This window comes from Ceratotherium simum, chromosome 15 (genome assembly GCF_057802395.1).
Source record: "Ceratotherium simum simum isolate JZ-2026a chromosome 15, ASM5780239v1, whole genome shotgun sequence".
Taxonomy (NCBI): Eukaryota; Metazoa; Chordata; class Mammalia; order Perissodactyla; family Rhinocerotidae; genus Ceratotherium; species Ceratotherium simum.
In genome coordinates, this window is record NC_141914.1 from 23124313 (window position 1) to 23145485 (window position 21173).

At 41.0% G+C, this 21173-nt stretch overlaps 1 protein-coding gene across 1 annotated transcript in view; it reads left to right on the plus strand.

Moving 5' to 3' along the window:
* Positions 1–19004, plus strand: part of CD86 (CD86 molecule) — a 42838-nt gene extending 23834 nt beyond the window's left edge. Inside the window, exons 3-7 of the mRNA XM_087439686.1 lie at positions 2209–2544; positions 4857–5168; positions 7886–8038; positions 15073–15118; positions 17280–19004. Coding sequence (XP_087295812.1) covers positions 2209–2544; positions 4857–5168; positions 7886–8038; positions 15073–15118; positions 17280–17352 — 920 coding nt within the window. The 3' untranslated portion in view covers positions 17353–19004. The remainder of the gene's footprint in view (positions 1–2208; positions 2545–4856; positions 5169–7885; positions 8039–15072; positions 15119–17279) is intronic.
* The last annotated feature ends 2169 nt before the right edge of the window (positions 19005–21173 follow it).

The window sequence follows — 21173 nt, forward strand, 5'->3', positions numbered from 1 at the left end:
TGCAGATTCTAATGCAGTAGGTCTGGGGTTGGGCCACAGATTCTGCATTTCTGACCAACCCCTCGGTGATGCCGATGCCTTTAGAACATAGACCACACTTTCTGTTGGTAGGTAAGGAGGGGAGCAGTTAGATGGGTGGAAGAAAAAACCCTTTTAATCTTCGGGAGAGGGGGCTTGGGTCAGATAAGTTGGACCGGTCTGTGAGTGGAGAGAGTGGGTGGGAAGGAGAGTGGGTACTGTGAGGCTCTGCAGAGAAACAACTGTAAATCAACAAGACAGAAGAAGCCAAAGGCGAAGTCGGTTTCCAGGCCCAGAAGGCCCAATTGACCACTGAGTAATAACATAATGTTGATCATTAACTGGCAGAATTTTCAACTCTATATTTGGTTTCTCTATTAGGTCATCTGCCCTATATTGTATGGCAAATTAGTGATAAAACTAGAATGAGTTTCCCCAGGGCTAGCTGCTAGAAGCTTTTACAGTAGGTGGCACTCTTACATTATCATTCAGAGTTTAGCAAAGGAATAGCAAGAGCCCCAGCATTGCTGTGTAAGGTAATTACTGAATACAGTAAACCTTCCTTAGGTCTCCCTTTCGCGGTTCCAGGTACCCAGGTAGATTTCTCACCTCCCTCCAGTACAGGAATGCATCCTATACAGATGCTGCATTTTATACTTTCAAGAGCTTCACAGGGTTCTGGTGAGCATAATGCAATAGGCAGTGATTCAAACTTATGCCAACTCGCACTGATGTCTGGAGTTCCCTTCCCTTAAAGTTCAAGACCACTGCCAACTCCCTTGATTATGTATATTCACTGGGCCACTCTGCACACAGTTCAATTTTGCCAAGTGCATGTCACTGTGATTGTCCTTCTACTCCCTCTTAGAATTGAAACCCATTGATCAGATCAATTTAAGGTCTCCTACCACCCCTCAAAGAACACCTCAAATGAAACCACTCTCGTCTCTCTCACCAGCCTACCTCTCTTTTCCTCCTTAATGTCAACATCCCTTTACTGAAGTCTTGAATGATGAAGCTTTATTTAGAACCCATCCTAACTTCCTCCCCAAGGTGGCATCTAACTTCATATTTACTGAGAAACAGCATTTCCCCCCTCACCCTGCACTTCTCACCCATGACTACTTGATTTCTCTGCCAAGAATCAAGTAAATCTGTGACCCAGAATAGGTTCTACAAAAACCCTAGAATCAATCACATTTAAGGAGTTTGGTGGCCCAAATCCCTTCCAGAAATTCCGATATGCCCCAGGGATGAAATCTTTTCTCTGAACTCTCCCAGCACATCCTCCAGGGGTTGTAAAAATTTCCAAGGGCAATGCATACTGGAAAGAGCAAATGTGTGGTACCTGGGGTTTCCCCAATACTCCAACAACACATCCTCACCTTCCCATCTATGATTCATTTCCAGAATTTCATTCATGTACCTTAAATGGTCTTTGACCACCACAATCCCAAAACGGCAGTTACATTTGCCCAGTTCTCTTTCTGATTCCTGAAAGAGCTTAGAGAGGTCACTGAGAATAGAGGTCTTAGTTGACTATTTGTGTCATTTCCAAAGTGTTTTATATCCTTGGGAGAGCTGGCAGTGAAAGCAGCAGTCAGGAGAAAAGCTTTATGAGGGGACCTATTTGAATCTCAAAGATATTACTCAATGTGATCCCCAACTACTGAGGCATAATGAAAGGAATGATATCAAATTTGTTACCATTATCAGAAAACTTTTCACTATGGCAGGCTAAGAAATAGGGGAGGAGGGAGGGGAAAGGAGAGCTTTGGTGACGGTGGAGAAGTAATGGAGCTACAGTGAAGAGAATGAAGGTAACAGATGGGTGAATGAGTTGTCTAACTCTGTTGGTTTTCCCTGTTCTGGGATTTAAATTCATGGAACCATAGTACTGGAAAGATCTTTAGAACATTTTGCCCACCCTTTCATTAAACAGATAAGGAAACTGAGCCTCATAGCAGAAGCAGTTCGCACAAGGCCACACGTTTAGTTAGCAGTGGAGTGAGGACAAAAGTCCTATTCTGCGGGTGCCAGTGTGTAAGCATAGTTCCAGAGTTTAATATCTAGTTCTTCAATATCATTACTGATAAGATAGCATCTGGGTATTGTATAAAGAGAAATGGAGTTGTTTTATTTTCTTTGCTCTTGTTTCTTCTTTCCGAATCTCCGCCTTTCCTTTTTTAGGTGCTGCTTCCATAAAGAGCCAGGCATATTTCAATGAGACTGGACACCTGCCATGCCACTTTCCAAACTCTCAAAACATAAGCCTGGATGAGCTGGTACTATTTTGGCAGAACCAGGATAAGATGGTTCTGTATGAGCTATATTTAGGCAAAGAGAACCCTGACAATGTTCATGCCGAGTATAAGGGCCGCACAAGCTTTGACCAGGACAGTTGGACCCTGAGACTCCACAATGTTCAGATCAAGGACAAAGGCTTGTATCAGTGTTTCATCCATCATAAAGGGCCCAAAGGACTGGTTCCCGCCTACCAGATGAGTTCTGAGCTATCAGTGCTTGGTATGTAGTCAATGGCATGTTCAGATCCCTGGCCTTCTTAGATGAGACTGCAATGAGCAGAGAAACATTGGTGTTGGGAGGAGGGGCCCTGTAGAGAGAAGGCAGAGGACCGCCATTTCTGGGAAGTCCATCTGAAGGGAATGCAGGGTTTGGGACTGGGGAACTGAAAGTCCTTTGTACTTTTTGTAGTTTGCTTCTGAAGGATCAGAAAGAATCTGCTTTGGGGACAAAATAGAGCTAACTGAATAAAGATAGTGAGGCTAAGTGAAAACCATGGTAATTTGGCCATTACGAAGTTTAAATAACCGTATAGGCCTAAAATCTCTACATTCACTTTCTACTTTGGTCCATGATATCTCACCCACTAAAACTTTGCCTGGAGCTCCTAGCAAGGGTGACAGCTGATTGATTTGGGTTTTCCCTTCAACCTCCTGAAGGTTGCTTATGAGTTATTTGCAGCCCAACTGTGAGCCCAGTAGACAGGAGGGAAATAACCCAGCACATATAATCCAAAAACTGGCAAACCAGCTCCTCTGGTTTTCCAGGCCTTGAAAAGCCTAAATGTCACTACAGGTTTTTTTTTTTATTATAATGCAGTAAAATTAATTATTTTCATTTTGATGTACAGTTCTATTAATTTTAACTTATGCATAGACTTATGTAACCACCACTATAAACAGGATACAAATCATTTCCATCACCCTAAAAGAATTTCCCCATGCTATCCCTTTATAGTCATACCCTCTCCACATCCATAACCCCTATTTTGCATCCTATAGTCTTGTCTTTTTGAGAACGTCATATAAATGGAGCCATACAGTATGTAACCTTTTAAAACTGGCTTCTTTTATTCAACATAATGCCTTTGAGATTCATCCAAGCTGTTGCATGTATCAAAAGTCTGTTGCCTCATATTACTAAATAGCATTCTACTGTTTATCCACTCAACTCATGGAAAGACATTGGGTCATTTTCAGTTTTGGGCTATTATGAAGAGAGCTGCTGTAAACATTCACGCAACAGTTTTTGTGTGAACATTAGTTTTCATTTCTCTAGGGTAGATACCCAGGTGTGAGATTACCAGATCCAGATTAATTTTTGATGAAACTAGAAAAGGCAGATCAACATTAATACTGAAACCACAGAGTAAAGCAGAGGCAAAAGCAGAAATAGAATGGAAAGTTGCCCCCTTGAAGCCCTGTGTGATTCAAACCAGGCTGCAGGGCTTTGGGAACATTTAACCAAGTGCTTAATCGATGTGTTTAAAGTGTGGCCAGGTACCATTGAGGAACATGGTGTGTTCTAGTTGGGACACAATCTCTTATTATTTTAACAGTTTTATATTTATTTTAATATGTATTAGAAAAACAATAACTAACATATCCAACCTGTGATTTCACAGATTTTGCTGATGAGGCTAAAGTAGGTAGCACCACAGCCATCCACCTCCTACAGACCACTTAAAGTACAAGCAGAGTGCTTAAGTAGTGTGTTGAGATAGCAAAACTTGTAAAGATGGCATACAAATCACTGAAGTTCTAGAAATAATATGCTAAATTATAAATTAGTCTGTAGAACCTCCAAACCACCTAGTGACGATGGAAAAGGGATTTGGCTGGCAAGAGGGGCTAGGTGGCAGTGGTGCTCAATAGCCATAAAAATCTGAACGGCAAACCAAGGCAAGAGAAGCTCTGTGTTTATCAATGTCATATATTTTCCCTAAAAATGGTTGGCTTTGGCCTTCATCTTATAGTATATGATGAAGACACATTGACAGTCATACCTAAAACCGGTATTCTAAATTTCTAAATCCAAAATCCCCGTCCACTTACTTACCACCACCCTGCTTGGGTTTCTGGAAGATGTGGCCCAGAGCATGCCAGCACCATGAACTCTGTTAATTCCTGGTGGGACTTTAGCCTCAATCCCTTCCTGGTCTCCTAGTCTAGCAAGCTGGAATGTACCCCATAGGACACTTGGGTCTTAAAGTCAGCCCACTTCTCCTTCCTAAGACTCTACTGCCTAGAATAGTGGCCTCATTGTAAATCTTTGGTGACTCAATTTCAGCCCTCCTGTCACTCAGAGAGCAATTTGATTTGGGTAAGCAGGAAGTAAGCATAGCCCAAAACTCCACTCTTGAAAAATAAATGTGGCATCATTATGTGGCTCTTACCATGTGCTGAGGCCCAGGTGTGTCCCCAGTGAGTTCCCAGATCAGGTACCTAGTTATTTGCTATCCTCTTCCAGATACATCTAAATTTAGACTGATTTCTATTTTTTTTTTTTTTTTGGTGTCTCTATTCTGCTTTCAGCTAACTTCAGTCAACCTGAAATACTGCTAATTTCTAATAGAACAGAAAATTCTGACATCATAAATTTGACCTGCTCATCTACACAAGGTTACCCAGAACCTAAGAAGATGTATTTTTTGCTAGAAACTGAGAATTCAACTACTAAGTATGATGCTGTCATGAATAAATCTCAAAATAATGTCACAGAACTATACAACGTTTCTATCAGCTTGTCTTTTTCAGTCCCTTCCGAAACAAACAATGTGAGCATCTTCTGTGTCCTGCAGCCTGAGCCAATGGAGACAGAGCTTCTCTCCCCACCTTACAATATAGGTAAAGCTGCTTCCCAAGACTATTTCTTTTATCAGGTATTATATACAAATGGTTAAGGCAGATCATCCAATGTCTCCTGCTTGCCAAGAAACCTGCAACTGGGCCATTTTATGATACTGCTAGGAAGGACCCAAGCAGAAGGCTCCTGCTTCATCTGAGTGCTGCAGGGTCCAGGAAGCTGTGAACTTATGCCACACTTGAAGAAGCACGTTCTTAGCCCTGAGACTGACTCAGTCTTTAGGGTACGTTTAGATAGAAGATTCTGAAGTTTAGGTCAGAAAATGCAGGATTCCTCCAGGCTAGAATTCTTCTCCTCATTAAAACACACATACACACACATATCCCATGCATACGGCACTTGTTGTGAGTATAGAACCATTCTAGACATTGTTGGTTGAAGGGGTGAAAACTAAAATGCATAAGACATGCTCTCTGCCTTTGAGGACCTTCTAATAGAATCAGAACTCCATGATGTACACATGTGGAAAACTGGATTTTAAAAAGATTGAATTCTAATCTAAATTATATCCTGTGGAAATATGTGACTACATTTAAAACAAAAGCGACTGAGAATCAGTTTTATAGTTTTATAGTACTCCTTTATTCAGAGGTAGGCAAGTTCCTTGAGGGCCAGAGAAGGCTTCCTAAAGGAAGTAGGACATTTTCACACCATAAAAGAAATAATTAAGCTTAACAAGTGTGGTGAAGAGATGGCAGGTACTCCAACTTGTGGTGGCTTCCTGAACAGGAAGAAAAATTCGGAGACAGCATCCAGGCTTAGAAGGTGAGAGGACCACAATTGATTAGCAGTATCTGATGTGACCACAGGTGGGGATGGTGGGCATCAATGCACACGTGTCAAGGAAAGACTCAGAAGCAGAAATGCTTGTGGCATGTTGACAATGTAGCACAGGGACCAGTCTAGCTGGAGGAGAGGGTTAAAACTAAGCAGTATCCACTAATAGGAGCCTGCCATTTTAAAGTCCTGTCTCTGCCCTGGAGGGAATGCATCCATATTTGAGACACCACTTTTCAGGAGCAGTAACTGCAAGATTCTCTCCTGGAATAAAGGCATTCTGCACCCATGGTGTCCTCATCACTGCTTGTTCTGATCCTGACTACCCCCCACCCATCTGCCTTCTGCTTGCCTTGGCCCTTCCCCAGCTCTGGCCCCTGGGTGTGCCCTTTCCTAAGTCATTCATCCAGCTCCTGCTCCAGCCTCTGGCTTTGCTGCCTTCCCTCTCCTGGCATGTCATCGTTCAGACATAACTTGGCCTATGGACACATTCTTATGGACAGCCCCTGGGGCCAATCCCCACCAGCCAGCTTTACCAGTAGGCCAATCCTCTCTCCTGGTACTGATTTTCTTCTCAGACAACTCTGCCTCTGAGAGTCCAGTAAATGGTGAGGCCTGTTCTGGTTGTTTTTCCTGTAGCCTCTCTTGGCCTGATAGAAGCTCCCAAGCTATCCCTGAAGTTCAGCACCTTCTTGGAGCTACCAGCGTCACCACACATGACATGCCCTGGGGCCCTCTGCCATGGCTCCTACAATCTACAAATGAACAGGACCTGGCTACCACAATGCCCTAATCATGGATCACCTTTCTGCTGCTTCTCAACAACTGCCAAAACTTTGCCAGCTACCACCATCTTCAGAAACGTTTCAGCTCTAGCTGCCTCAGGAAGACGGGGTTGCCTCTCTGGGTCCCTACTCTATGGCATGATCAGTGATAGGTTAGACTCTGAGTCAAGAGACCTTTTTGGGTGTCAAAAGGTAGCAGTCTCCATGTTAACAAGTATAACCTCCCCTTACTGGGAATGCCAGACAGGCTGAAGTGGGTAAACTGGGACAGACTCAAAAAGTGTTGAATATGGCTGCCGTGCCAACAGCTCCTTCTCTTAATGTCCCAGGAACAGGGCATGTGTCCACAAATTGCAGCTAAGCTAATGGGAGGTCAGCTGGTTCCATTTTCCTATAATTTGAAATTAACTACCAGAACTGTTCCCACAAATGTCTATAAAGTGGACCGCTCAGTTCTAAGTTTTCCCCCCAAAGCCTGTTTTTCAACTTCCTAGAAACTTAGGAGTCCCCATGCAAGGAAGTAAGTCTGACCTCCCAGGAGATGATTCTGACCCTCAGAGCAGGAAGAGATATCAAAGTTTTTCTTGTAGGTGAGACTTGATGAAAACCATGCTTAAGGAAAGACAAACAAACAAAAATGGAGGTTAGAGGCCTGTGAGGAGGCTGTTATATTTGTCCAGGTGAGAGGTGTCTGGAGTCTGATCTAGAGATGAGAGCGGATGGAGGAATTATTAAAAGGGAAACTTCAGGACCTGGGGCCTGACTACATATGGGGCTGAGGAAGCAGGGCACCAGACAGATGACTGTACCTTCTCAGCCTCAGCGTGGGTGCCTCACCCAGATTCCAGACCCGAGGGCCAGGTTGATCCTCTTCTTCTAGATCACAGTCATTGTTATCCCAGCCTCTAGGAAAGGAAGGTAGCTGAGTCCAGGCATTTGGCCAGAGGCACAGGCTTGGTTCTTAGTTAGCTGCTGAGGCCCTAAGACTGGTACTTTGTATGGCCCTATCTTGTGGATTTCAGGCTCCTCTGCCAGCCCTGGGGAGATGCTGGCACATAAATAAAGAGAACAGCAGCAATTATAAAACTTTTGTAATTCACCTTCTTGGCCGATTGAAAACTTGTGGTCGTTTCTAGGTGCAAAGCCACGTGAGACACCCCTGCCTGACAAAGACCACACCGTCTGGATTGCAGGTCTACTTCTAACATTGGTCATTGTGTGTGTGATGCTGTTGTTTCTAACCCGAAGGAAATGGAAGAAGAGGCAGCCTGGCCGCTCTCGTGAGTGTGGTGAGTCACTGCTTCTCCTCTTTGCAGGTTGCCACGTTGCAGCTACTTCTCTATCAGCTGTCTTCTGGAGCTCATTGGCAAAAGTTCAGCAAGTGGTTGGAGGAAAACCTTTTCCGTCAGGGTTTGGAGCCTATGTAGACGGGACTCAACAGCTGATAACCCTGCTCTGGATTTCTAGAAAAGGCAACATTTCTAACCTAAGGTTTACAAGTGTACTTCAGGTTTCCAGGCAAAGCTGATTATTCTTTGCTTTACCTATCTCACTTCGTGAGGTTACTGTGAGAATTCCATGACGTAAAATGGTGAAAACACTTCTAGATGTTAATGATTATGGACCTGGTGGTGTTCAGGAAGGGATACTTGATGAGGCGGGGAGGAAGGATTGATGACCATAAGATTTATCTTATCTCTAAAAGTCTAGTTTCCTGAGAAATAAGTTGAATGAATTGTTCCCTGCTGATTTTTTTTTTTTTGTGAGGAAGATTGGCCCTGAGCTAACATCTGTTGCCAATCTTCCTCGTTTTTTGCTGAGTAAGATCGGCCCTGAGCTAACATCTGTGACCATCTTCCTTTATTTTGTATATGGGATGCCACCATTGCATGGCTTGATGAGTGGTGCATAGGTCTGCACCCGGGATCTGAACCTGAGAACCCGGGGCCGCTGAAGCAGAGCGTGTGAACTTAACCACTACACCACTGGGCAGGCCCCTGTTCCCTACTGACTTTTTAAAAATAATATTAACTTTTATTGATTACCAAGTATCACATACCCATTACCAAATATATTGAAAATAAAAATCACCTATAGTTCCACTAGTAAGAAAAAAGTGATTATGCAGACAACATTTTGGTGTATATCTTCCAGGTTTTTCTATATATAAATCTATGTTATTTTCCATAAGTGGGATAATATTATAAGGACTGTTTTTCACAATTTGGATAATATCACATGTACTTTTTTCTAACTTTTTTGTACTAAATGCAGCAAGAAAAATTTCGACATCATTAAATATCATTCTACATCATCATTTTTAAATGGCTGCAAAATATTCCACTATGTTGATACACCTTAATTTGTTTAACCAACTCCATATTGTTGGACGCTTGGGTTGTTCTCTTAGTTTTGCTGTTGTGAATAGCACTGCATCAAGTAGCCTCCTCATTGACTTCTGTTGTAAAAGTGGCATTGCATTTAATGGGAGGCAAAGTGGTCCCCAACTTTATAATAATCCCATGCCCATTTGTGGTTTGGCTGGTTTGGATGAAGTTGTAAGATAAGGTTGGACTTTATCTCAGTAATTGCCTCCAGTAGAAGTTTGGTTGGTGCTCATAACTGAGGTAACCTTCTTACTCACTTATGGTGAAAAGCACAGGATGAGTAATGCTTCTGGTCAGCATCTTATTTAAGATCTCAGTGTACTGATTTTAAGATCCATCTATTTAAGAAAATAGATGGGTGACATTATCAGTCATTCATTTTGTCCTGCTGTATTTTAAAAACAGGAAATTGGGGCATGATTACCCAATTTCAATAAATTAATACAAAGCACAGGCAGTTCCATTCAAATTGCCAAAGTGTGGCATGTGCTGAGGGATTTCTATGATATAAAAGTGTAAAATTCAGAACACAGGGTCAGATGTATGGATATATCATGCTTGTTGAGGCTTTGACTTTTCAAGGTGAGAGTTTGTAGCTTCTCTTTCTTCCAGTCTTCTTGTCATTTAGAATTAACTAAATGTGCAAAAGCAACCTTAAGCTTGGGAATAAGCTGTGTGCTAAATTTGCTTTCACATTGGGATGATTAGCTTATAAATGAAACAAAGAAGAAGGGATGGAGAAAAAGAGAATAAGAATGCTTCTTCCCCCAAGAGGCAATCAGAAAAATTCAGGAGACCAGATAAGGGAGTTAAAGAGGTTGTGTGTATACACATAAGAGAAGTTGGAAGGGGGTTCAAGAAGCTATGTGTGTGTGTATGAGTTGGTCAAATTGAGCTATGAGTAGTAAAAGGCAGAAGACATCAAGAGATCATAGCATATATATATGACCCCCCCAAGAATGTGATAAGGAATATTGGTGGAAAAAAGTTATTTGGTCAGTCACCTGTGCCAGTGAGTTTGGTCAAAGAGAAGAGCCTTGATATCACCAGAAGGAGGGAGATGTACCGAGTAACCATGCCATGTAGATACGAGACATTTGTAAATTTGAATTCTGTAACTTCAGCAATGTCTGCACTTGCTTTGTGAATACCTCCAGCATGGGCTATATGATAGGCAGAACAATGACCCCAACACGATGTCTACCTCCTATACCCCAGAGTCTATAATATGTTATCTTACATGGCAAAAGGGACTTTGCATATGTGCTTAATGTGCCGATTTTAAGATGATGAGATTATCCTGGATTATCCAAGTGGACCCAATCTAATCACTTGAGTCAGAGACCCTTTCCCAGCTGGGTTAGAAAGATGAGATGAAAGGAGGAGAGATCCAAAGGTTGAGATAGGCTCAACCCACCAGTACTGGCTTTGAAGATGGAAGAAGGGGCCATGAGCCAAAAAATGTAGGTGGCCTCTAGAAGCTGGGAATGGCCCTCAGCTGAGAGCCGGAAAGGAAATGGGGATCTCAGTCCTACAACCATAAGGAATTAAATTCTGCCAACAGATAGACATGGAAGCAGACATGATCCATCCACAGAGACACAAGCTTACTGATAACCAGTAGGAATTTCTCCAACAATGGTGCTTCCTCCTAATCCAGTATTAGTCCTTTTCTCAGAGGAGATGGCACTCTAACTTGTCATCAAAAGTCATTTCCAGTGTTTGTTCAGTAATTATAGTTTTTCTGTGCCTCAATCGTACATATTTACCCCGTTTGGGCTGTTAAATGAATAAAAGGGAAATGCCATGGTTATTCTAGCTGGTTTCTAATCTCTCTTCTCTTTTTTTGTTATGTCAAATAGGGCAGCTAAGGCATGAGAAATTGTAACCTTGAATTACTGTCTTTTCCCAATCAGAAGTTACCCTATCAGCTTACCTATTGGGGAGAAAGACTAAAATAGCTCCTCCTGAAGTTTTAGTTCCTCATGTGGGTCTTGTGTGACTGAAATCTGAATGTAATAGTGCCCTAGCAAGCAACAGTCCTCCTTCCACCAAACGTGGAAGAGTCTCAGCATTTTCAGGAATGATTTCTTAAAGGTCACATGTCTTTTCCAAAATAAATCATTTTGAACCACCGTTTACACAGAAACCTTCATAGGGCTTAAAAACTGAAAGTTGGTGATATCATCACATCTGCCCTTCAAAATGCTAAATTTGTAGTTGAGTCCAAAAGTTTAGAATCTGCCTTTTTATTATCTGCTTTCACTTTAAAATAGAAGCTTTTTTTTTTAAATGATGAGTATGAGAATTAGGGTGAAAGGATAATATAATTATTCAGTGTTGATCTGCAGACATCTGAAATACTGTATTCAGCTATAAACATCATTATTTTTAAGAAGAACTTTGACAAAAATAGAATGTAACCAGATTTATAAAGTGTCTGGAAGTTTAGTCAGATGAGAAATAGCTCAAGTAACTGAGGATGCTTAGCCAGAAAAAAAAGTCTTGGGGAGGACACCCTACTGCCTTCAAATATCTGATGAGTGCCATAAGGTACAAAGATGGTACTCAGCTGTGGCTCCAAAGGGCATCTCAATGGATGAAGGTTATAAGAAGTTATAAGGAAAGGGGCTGGCCTGGTGGCGCAAGCGGTTAAGTGCGCACGCTCCGCTGCGGTGGCCCGTATTTGCCGGTTCAGATCCTGGATGCGCACTGACGTACTGCTTGGCAAGCCATGCTGTGGCAGCATCCCATATAAAGTGGAGGATGATGGGCATGGATGTTAGCCCAGGGCCAGTCTTCCTCAGCAAAAAAAAAAAAAAAAAAAGAGGAGGATTAGCAGATGTTAGCACAGGGCTGATCTTCCTCACACACACACACACAAAAGAAGGTATAAGGAAATAAGAGAGACTCTTCTAACTATTAAAGATCTTTAAAAATTACATGGAAGACATAGACTTCTCCTTCCTTCCATGAAGGATTAACTGCTACAGAAATTGCCCTCCTGCCTTAAACCACTAGAAATCAGACAATATATATGAAACACTGTTTGCAGACCTTGGACAACAGGCTGCAGAAAACTGTAGTCCCTGAGAGAAGGGAAAAGATGAGATGAGCTCTGTGATTGCCCTCAACTTACTGCCTGGAGTCAGTTTCCAGGCTGCTCTGAAGGTAGGGGGAGCTCTGATACCAAAATTAGAAAAAGTCATTACAAGAAAAGAAAACTACACACATCCCTTGTGAACATAGATGCCAAAATCCTTAACAAAATTAGCAACTAAAATCTAGCAACATCATGATCAACTGGGGTTTATTTCAGGAATCTAAGGTAGGTTCAGCATCCAAAAATCAAGCAATAAAACTCACCAAATTGACAGACTAAAAAGAGAAACCATGTGATCATACCAATGGATACAGAAAAGGCATTTGGCAAAATTAATACTTATTCAGAATTTTTAAAAAGAAAGAAAGAAAAACTCTCATAAAAGTAGGAATAACAAAGGAACTTCCTAACCTGACAAAAGACAGTATCATATTTAATGATAAAAGACTGATTGCTTTCCCCCTAAGATCAGGAATAAGGCAAGGATGTCACTCTCACTACTTTTGTTCAACACTGCACTGGAGGTCCTAGCCAGTGCAACAAGTCTAGAAGAAGAGATAGAAGGCGTACATATTGGAAAGGAGGAAGTAAAACTGTCTTTTTTTCGCAAATAACATGATCGTACTTGTAGAAAAGCCTAAGGAATACATTAAAAGAGTCAAAAAATAAACTCACATGGTCCACTGATTTTGACAAAACTGCCAAGGTAATTCCATGCAGAAAGGATAGTCTTTTAAACAAATGATTTTGGGACAATTAGATATCCACATGGAAAAATATGAACCTAGACAAACAAAAAATAACTTGAAGTGGATCATAGACCTAAATATAAGAGCTAAAATTAAAAGACTTTTGAAAGAAAACAGGAGAAAAATCTCTGTGACCTTGGGTTAGGCAAATCTTAGGACACAGTAAGCACAAACCATATCATAAAAAGATAAAATTGATAAATTGAACTTCATCAAAATCAAAAATTTTTGCCCTTTGGATTTGTTAAGAAAATGAAAAATCAAACCACAGACTGGAAGAAAGTGGTTGCAAAATATATATCTAATAAAGGACTTATATCCAGAATATATAATTATATATTACCACTCAGTAATAAGAGGACAATCCATTTAACAAAAGATGAGAAAGAAAAGACTTGACCAGATACTTCACAAAAGAAGACATACAAATGGCCAATAGGCACAGTCACACTGTCACAACATCATTAGTCATTAGGGAAATAAAAATTAAAGCTAAAATTAGATACCACTACACACCCACTAACATGGCTAAAAATTAAAAGGCCTGATAAATATCAAGTGTTGGTGAGGCTGTGAAGCAACTGAAATTCTCATGCACTGCTATACAACCCCACAATCCTAGATATTTACCTATGAGAAACAAAAACAAATGTCTACACAAGTGTCGATAGCAGCTTTCTTCATAATACTGAAAACATGACCTCCTGAATTTTCATCAATTGGTGAATGGATAAACAAATGGTGGTATACTCATACAATGAAATACTGCTGAGCTATAGAAAGGAATGGACTACCGGTAACATGCAACAACACGGATGAATTTCAAAAGCATTATGCTCAGTGAAAGATGCCAGGCACAAAAAGACTACACATTATATGGTCCTATTTATATGAAATTCTAGAAAAAGCAAAACTATTGGGACATTAAGCAGGTCAATGGTTACCAGATGATGGGGTGGGAGAAAGGGCTTGATTGAAAAGAGGCGGGAGAGAACTTTTGGGGCTTATAGAAATGTTCCATATCTTGGTTATGGTGGTAGTTAACAAGACTGCATCCATCTGTTAAACTCACCAAAATCTATACAGAAAGTGATTGGATTTTATTGTATATTAATTATAACTCAATAAAGCTGATTATTTTTAAACACAGACACACACACACACACAAAAGAGAACTGCCGGGGCCGGCCTGGTGGCATAGTAGTTAAGTTTGCATGCTCTGCTTTGGCGGCCCGGGCTGTGCGGGTTCGGATCCCGGGTGCAGACCTACATGCTTCTCATCAAGCCATGCTGTGGAGGCATTCCACATGCAAAATAGAGGAAGATTGGTACAGATGTTAGCTCAAGTACAATCTTCCTCAAGCAAAACCAAAAAACAACAAAAAAAGAACTGCCAATGATAGGAAGTATTCAAAACCAACAGGGGTGTTGTTGAGAGGATTCTTGTAGTCCCTAAATTCTTCGATGGATACTCAGGTTAACAGCCCCTGCTGTAAGGCTCTGAATGGGACAACAGCACCAACACAACAGTCAATATTGAGGAATTTACACCCTGGGTTGCATCAGTACTAAGTCTGTACTAATAGCAACTCAGGCTTTGGGAGGTCTAGCCAGCCAGAGATCCCGCTTGGGCCCGTCCATGCAATATTGTGTAGTATTTGGTAGCACCAGCTGGCTGACCCATTTAGGCATCAACATATTTAAGATTTCCTTTTCCTTTTCCTTCTCAACCTTACTTTCAGAAAAGGATTGCAAACTCTTCCGATTACTAAATGATTGCTAAAACTAAATGTGTTACCCTTCCCAGCAGTATTTTTATTTTAGCAAAGAATAGAGCTATAAGTGAAAAACGTATTTCCAACATTAGAACTTAAGGCACAGTGAGCAAAGGAAGGCATTTGCTTTTTGGATGCAAGGAGCTCCTCCTCAGTCTCTCTGAAGTTGCATCAAGTAACTGTCTATTCCACATATAAGACCACAATGATTTCTCTCTGAGTCCTTAGGACTTTGGAACCTCTTCAGACTTTCCTTCTTTTAATATCTATGGGCAATATATTTTCTGAGGTTGTTTTGGTCTGTTTCAGAAACCATGAGAGTGGAGGAGAAAGAGAGTGAACAGACTGAGGAAAGGTGAGTCCTGACCAACAACATTGTTGAAAGAGGTACAATTCTCAGAGGGTCTGTAACTTGAATAGGCTTGAGTCTGAGGCATGTTGAGACCCCAGAAAACATGAACTAATGGAGAGGGAAAGGACAGTGAGACTATTTAGGGCCTGGAAGGAAATGTCCTAGCTATAAACGGATGGCGGGGTGTCCAATGCACAATGCCCAAGGGGTGTGGCAAGCTCAGTCATGGTCAAGTAAGAAACCGTTCCAAGGAGGTCTGCTGTGGTGAGCAGGGCTGCGTCTTACTTACCGTGGTAACCCCAGTACCTAGCGCAGTGCCCAGACGAGTGGGTCTCCTGCATGTGTGAAATGAATAAATGGATAAGTGAGGAGTGATAACATGCTTCCTCTAGCCTCAGTGTCTTTGCATCTGCTTGAAATGTTCTTCTGCCACTTCTTCACCTCATTCTTCAGATCTTAGCTCAAGCTGTACTTTCTTAAAAACGCTTCCCAAAGTAGATTATGTCACCCTGGTATAGTGTCATGTGGGTCCCTGTGCTTTTTCTTCACCAGGTTATACTTACATATTTGTGTAATTGTCTTATTAAACTCTATAAACTGAACTAAACTAAACCAAACTCTGGAGAGGGCAGGGACCATATGAGTTAAGCTCATCATTGTGCTGCCAGCACCTAACACAATGCCTGGCATTTGGTAGGTGCTCAAAAAATATTTTTTTTCTATTGTGAAATTGCAGCAGCAGATACGTTTGCATCTATAGAAAGTAGCCTTATTATAATACTAACAATTTTCTGTAGTTATAATTTTCCTGGTGTCTACTGGTTGAGAGAAGATAGGACTTATTCATAGAATTTACACTCTAGTGGTTTGATAAATATAGAACACGTTGAAAAGAAGTTTCATGAAAAAGTAAACGCTATTCTTCAGGGCTTTAGTTTCTCTTACATTTGCTTTCAGCTGAGCGATATTATAAGTTGTTTATTTGATTTTTATTTATTTTTCATTTATATGGCTTTCTTTCTAGATCCTTTACCTAATCAAATCCAAATAAGAACAGCACTTAAGCAACCCTAAATGTGGCATAGGGAGAAATGTGTATATCTTTATCTTTATTTTATCTTTTGTTCACATACTAAGGGCTATGGAAGGCAAAATGTGGGAAGGTGCTTTTTGTTTTCTTTTTTAAGAGTTCAAGTTTTCAGGATTTTTTTTTTTACTCAGTTTATTTAAACTAAAAACATGGAACAAAAAAAGTTCACCCATTTCTCCCACCCCACCCTCTCATACCGCCCCCCTCCCCGCCCACACCTCTGGCAACTAGCAATCTGTTCTCTGTATCTATGAGCCTGATTTTTTTTTTTAAATTTTTAGATTCCACATATAAGAGAGATCATGCAGTATTCATCTTTCTCTGACTTATTTCACTTAGCATAATGCCCTCTAGGTTCATCTATGTTGTCACAAATGGCAAGACTTCATTCTTTTTATGGCTGAATAATATTCCATTGTATATATATACTGCAATTTCTTTATCCTTTCATCCATCAGTGGACACTTAGGTTGTTTCCATATCTTGGCTATTGTAACAAATATTTGTTGAAAGAATGAATGTACGCATGAAGGAATATGTGAAGATTCCTGCGATCAGTCCTCTCACAACATGGTGCAATCAGATTATCTACCTCCAACCCCCCTGAGGAACTGGAATCTAAAGAATATCAAGACTCTGGCCACATAACCACAGGGTCAAAGCAACCCTAGTCAAAAGCTTGGTCACAGAGACACAGTCATGACCCCAGGGTGCATAGCCCCCAGAGTGCCAGCACTTATTTGGATACGCCAGATGCCGTGAGTCTAGGAATCCTGGATGGTGAGCCCAGGTGCTGAGATCTTGCCCACCCTGTTAGACCCAGCTCAGAAATGGTCTGGAAGAGCCTGCAGAGGGAAGGCAGCAGGGAATCAGTATAGGGCAGGGGCAGGCCCAGACAAAAATGGTAGTTATTGAAGGAAGCATAGATGACACTTCTCCACCTCTCCCTACAATAGTTTGTTTCTCTTCGTTGCTATTGTAACGCCCCCCTATATTCTGCCCTGTCGTTGAAATCTAGAAAAAGAAAGTGACTCTGCTGTGAAATCTTACCCAATTCTTTTTCTATTTTTCCAGAGTAGAAAATCGTGAAATATCCGATGAAGCCCGGCGTGTTGTTAACATTTCGAAGACAGCCTCAGGCGACTAAAGTGTTACACGTTTTTAATTAAAGAGTAAACTCCATATGACTATCCATTTTTTATATGCTTTCTTTTTCAAGTTTTTGGCTGATCTTTTTTGTCTCCTCAAACCTTCCCAGAAGGCAAAAAAATGTTACCATTAATAACAGTGGGGGCTCCAGGACTCCTAAGTGAAATAGCCTCCCTATAATGCCAGCTCTGCTCCCCAGACCAGGAGCAGATTGTAACTGCTTCTTTTCATTTCAGAGCATATTTGTGGGCCAAGCCCACGTGATTGGTTTCTTGCACAGGAATAATGTTTAAGACTAACACCTCCTGTTTCAGATTCAGCCTCTTTTCTTAATTTTGTAAATTGTGTTTTATGTAGAACTCCCAATTCCTGGAATAGTGGCTTTTATCTACTCTGAATTCTTAGGTAGTGCCTCATTCCATCTTGTGTACCTGTGACTGAACAACTATCTCTTCAGTCTGGGTGGGAGTTATGTATTTTATGGCTTTATAGTGTTAATATTAATATTTTGACATATTAAGAAATGTGTACTATAATAATGTAATTACTATGCCCTGAGAAAAGTCCACCCTCTGCTAAGGAGTTCTTGTCCCTCTGTGAGGGCCAGTAAGGAAAGCAGTGGCCTAGTTGCTGAACAATGAGCAGACCAATTCAAAATTTGGAAAATTAGGAGAGACAGAGATGGAACCAACTCTTGATCCTGGAGCCATTTCTATCTGGGCTGTTGCTAATGCTGAGGAGGATCCACCTACCCAACAAGCTATTGAGAAGCCTTAGCAGAGAGCGCAGGATAAAGCAGGAGTGCACTATACATCACAAACCCTATGTCTCTTCTTAAAAAAAAAGGACTGAGCTGATGGCCAGGGGCAACTGTGCAAGAGTCAACAGAGAGATCACAATACTCAAAAGAGAGAAAAAATGAAAGATCTTGACCAACAGAGATACACGTGAATGTCCGGTCCTTCGACAAGCCTTGGAACAAGCAACAGATTCACAATCTGTCCAAATGGACTGAAGACAGACAGCAGTTTCCCTGGTGGTTGGTGAGAGGTTTTGATGATACCCAAGTTCTTGTGAAGTTTTATCTGGCTGGAAGCAGAGCTGGGGAGGGTGAGCTATCATCCTGATAATGGGATGAATGGGAGAGGCTTAGGACTCTTTCAACTAATGGCTGAGAGAGAAAGAGCTGGAGTGGAATTAGGAGGATGAGGATGCAAATCATCCAGAGGCTGATTTAGCCTGCAGATGTCCTAAGGAGGTACCAGATGGCCCAGAGCAGGACTAGTGAACTGGTGTCTGAGGACTGTCTCTGCGTCATTCTCAACGACAGGAAAACTGGGCATAGGACAGGAATATACCAGCCCAGCAGAAATGAATTAGGAGACCCTGGCTCTATGGTAGCATCACTATGGGATGGAGCAGCCTCAGTCCAAACTTAAAGAAAACTTTGGGAGGCCAAAGCTGCAGAAATAGATTTTATTCCACATAAAGGACCCTAGAGGGTTGTAGACGGCCGTGCTAGCCATGCTTGTCCTTGTAATATTACCATTTATATGCTCACCCTGCCCCTGCCTTCGTTAGGCTCTACGCATGGTACTCGTTCCTAACATGTTTTGTACATATTTCTCAATAAATTTTTATTAAATTTAATTAGAAGTCTACATTTTCTGCTTCTACCTCAACAGTACTACTCGACTCTTGTAGTCTGATGTTACTCTGTCCTTCTAATGTACTTCCTTCCTCTTAATGTCTCTATGGAGGCCCCATTCTCCAATCTCCCTGGCTAGAAGCCTCTGACTCATCCAAGACCCTCTCCTCTTCCCTTTCTCCTAACCATCATATAAGAAAGGGGGCTTATATGATTTTATATGTTTATCTCAGTAATGAGACATAAAAAAAGCAGGTAAAAGAGGTCATTTCTGGGCACAACTGGGAAATTTGGTGTTAAGGAAGGGATCCTGCTTTTCCAATTTGTAATCTTTCATACTCTGTAATTTTTAAAGTATGTGCTTGTATGTATATTAAACAAAAGCTTAATGTAAAAATATTCCTTGAAAATACCTTGATTATAAAATAAATGCATATAACTATATTGTATATTTGAAAGTTGCTAAGAGAGTAGATCTTAAAAGTTCTCATTACAAGGAAAAATAATTTGTAACTATCTGTGGTGATGAGTGTTAACTAAACTTACTATGGTAATCATTTCACAATATATGCATATATCAAATCATTATGTTGTACACCTAAAACTAGTACAATGTTATATGTCAATTATACCTCAATTAAAAATAAACAAATAAATGTGGATGGATGGATAGATAGACAGACAGATAGATATATAGACAGATAGATAGATAGATAAATGATAGCATATGAGAAGAACCAGGGAAATTCTGGAAAAAAGAAAACTGTCTAGGCTCTGTGAGGGCAAGGATTTGTCTAACTTCTTCACCAGTGGATCTCAGGCACCTAAGATAGTACCTCAAAATTATTTGTTTACAGATTGAGTGAAACATTAACATGCCCTCTGCTGAAAAGAACCTTCCTTTATATATTAAATTCTCTAGACCTTCTGTATTCCAAATCTGAGGGAAAGAAAGCCAAGAAAGGTTAAAAGAGGTCATTAGGTATAATAATTGTACCAGCTAACTTTACTGGCGTTTACTTTGTACCAGGCACTCTTCTAAATCTTTAAGCTCATTATTCTATTTAATCGTCACAATGACCTGTGATATAGGTATTGGGATATTATGCCCATTTTGCTGATGAGGAAACTGAGGCACACAGAGGTCAAAGTGATTTGACCTCCAACATCACTAACTTAGTAAGTGACAGAGCTGGGGAAAATTTCACGAAGCATCACCCGCTCCACCCCTTTGTTTCCCAGCCTAGTGTTTTCTGGCCATGGAAGAGACAGCATTTTGGTCGGTTGCAGGTTGAGTGCCTACATTACATCTTGCACTCCGTTACCTCAGCCCTCCAAAGTGGTGCCTCCAGAGGACCATCACTGAGTTTTCCAGAAGCCATTCCATCATCTCATAAGGCCAGAGCTGTGTATGATAAGGCATGTGATATGCCCAATGAAAATGAGTTTTTGGTCACAGGAAAAGTGAAGTACAATTGCTGCCTCCTACTCCTCCTCCTCTGCCCCTGCCACTTATTCTTTTGCAATCCACCCTCCTCCCTCTGCCTTCTAAAGCCAGTTTCCTCCTCTCAGTGTCCTCATGTTTGTTAACCCAGGCTAGAAAGCATAGAGTCATCTCTGACTATTGCTCTCCAACCTTGCCCTCAGCACCCACAGCCCAACCCACCCACCTGCCACATTTGGTCATCATCAGGCCAGGCAAGCATTCTTCCAATGAGGAAGGGCCCTTATTTCCTCATTCCAAGAATGTGACGATCACCACCCAACCGATCCCAGTTTATTGTCTTGTCTATCATATATAGTGTGTGTATAGATGTACATACATATACAGTGTACATATACGTATATGTGTGTGTACATATATATATATATTTTTCCCCCTTATTCAAGCTTTTTGGTTTTACTTTACACCTAAGCAACCTAAACTTAAGGCTCTTGCTAAGATGGTTAAGAGAGATACTAGTCTGTAGTGTAATCCTTCATATTAAAAATATACTTCTTTTTTAAAAATTATTTTTTTGAGGTCACATTGTCTAATTTCAGGTGTACATTATTATATTTCAGTTTCTTTATAGACTGCATCGTGTTCACTACCAATTAGTTTTTATCCATCACCATACATATATGCCCCTTTACCCCTTTCATCCTCTCCCCCACCCCCTTCCCCTCTG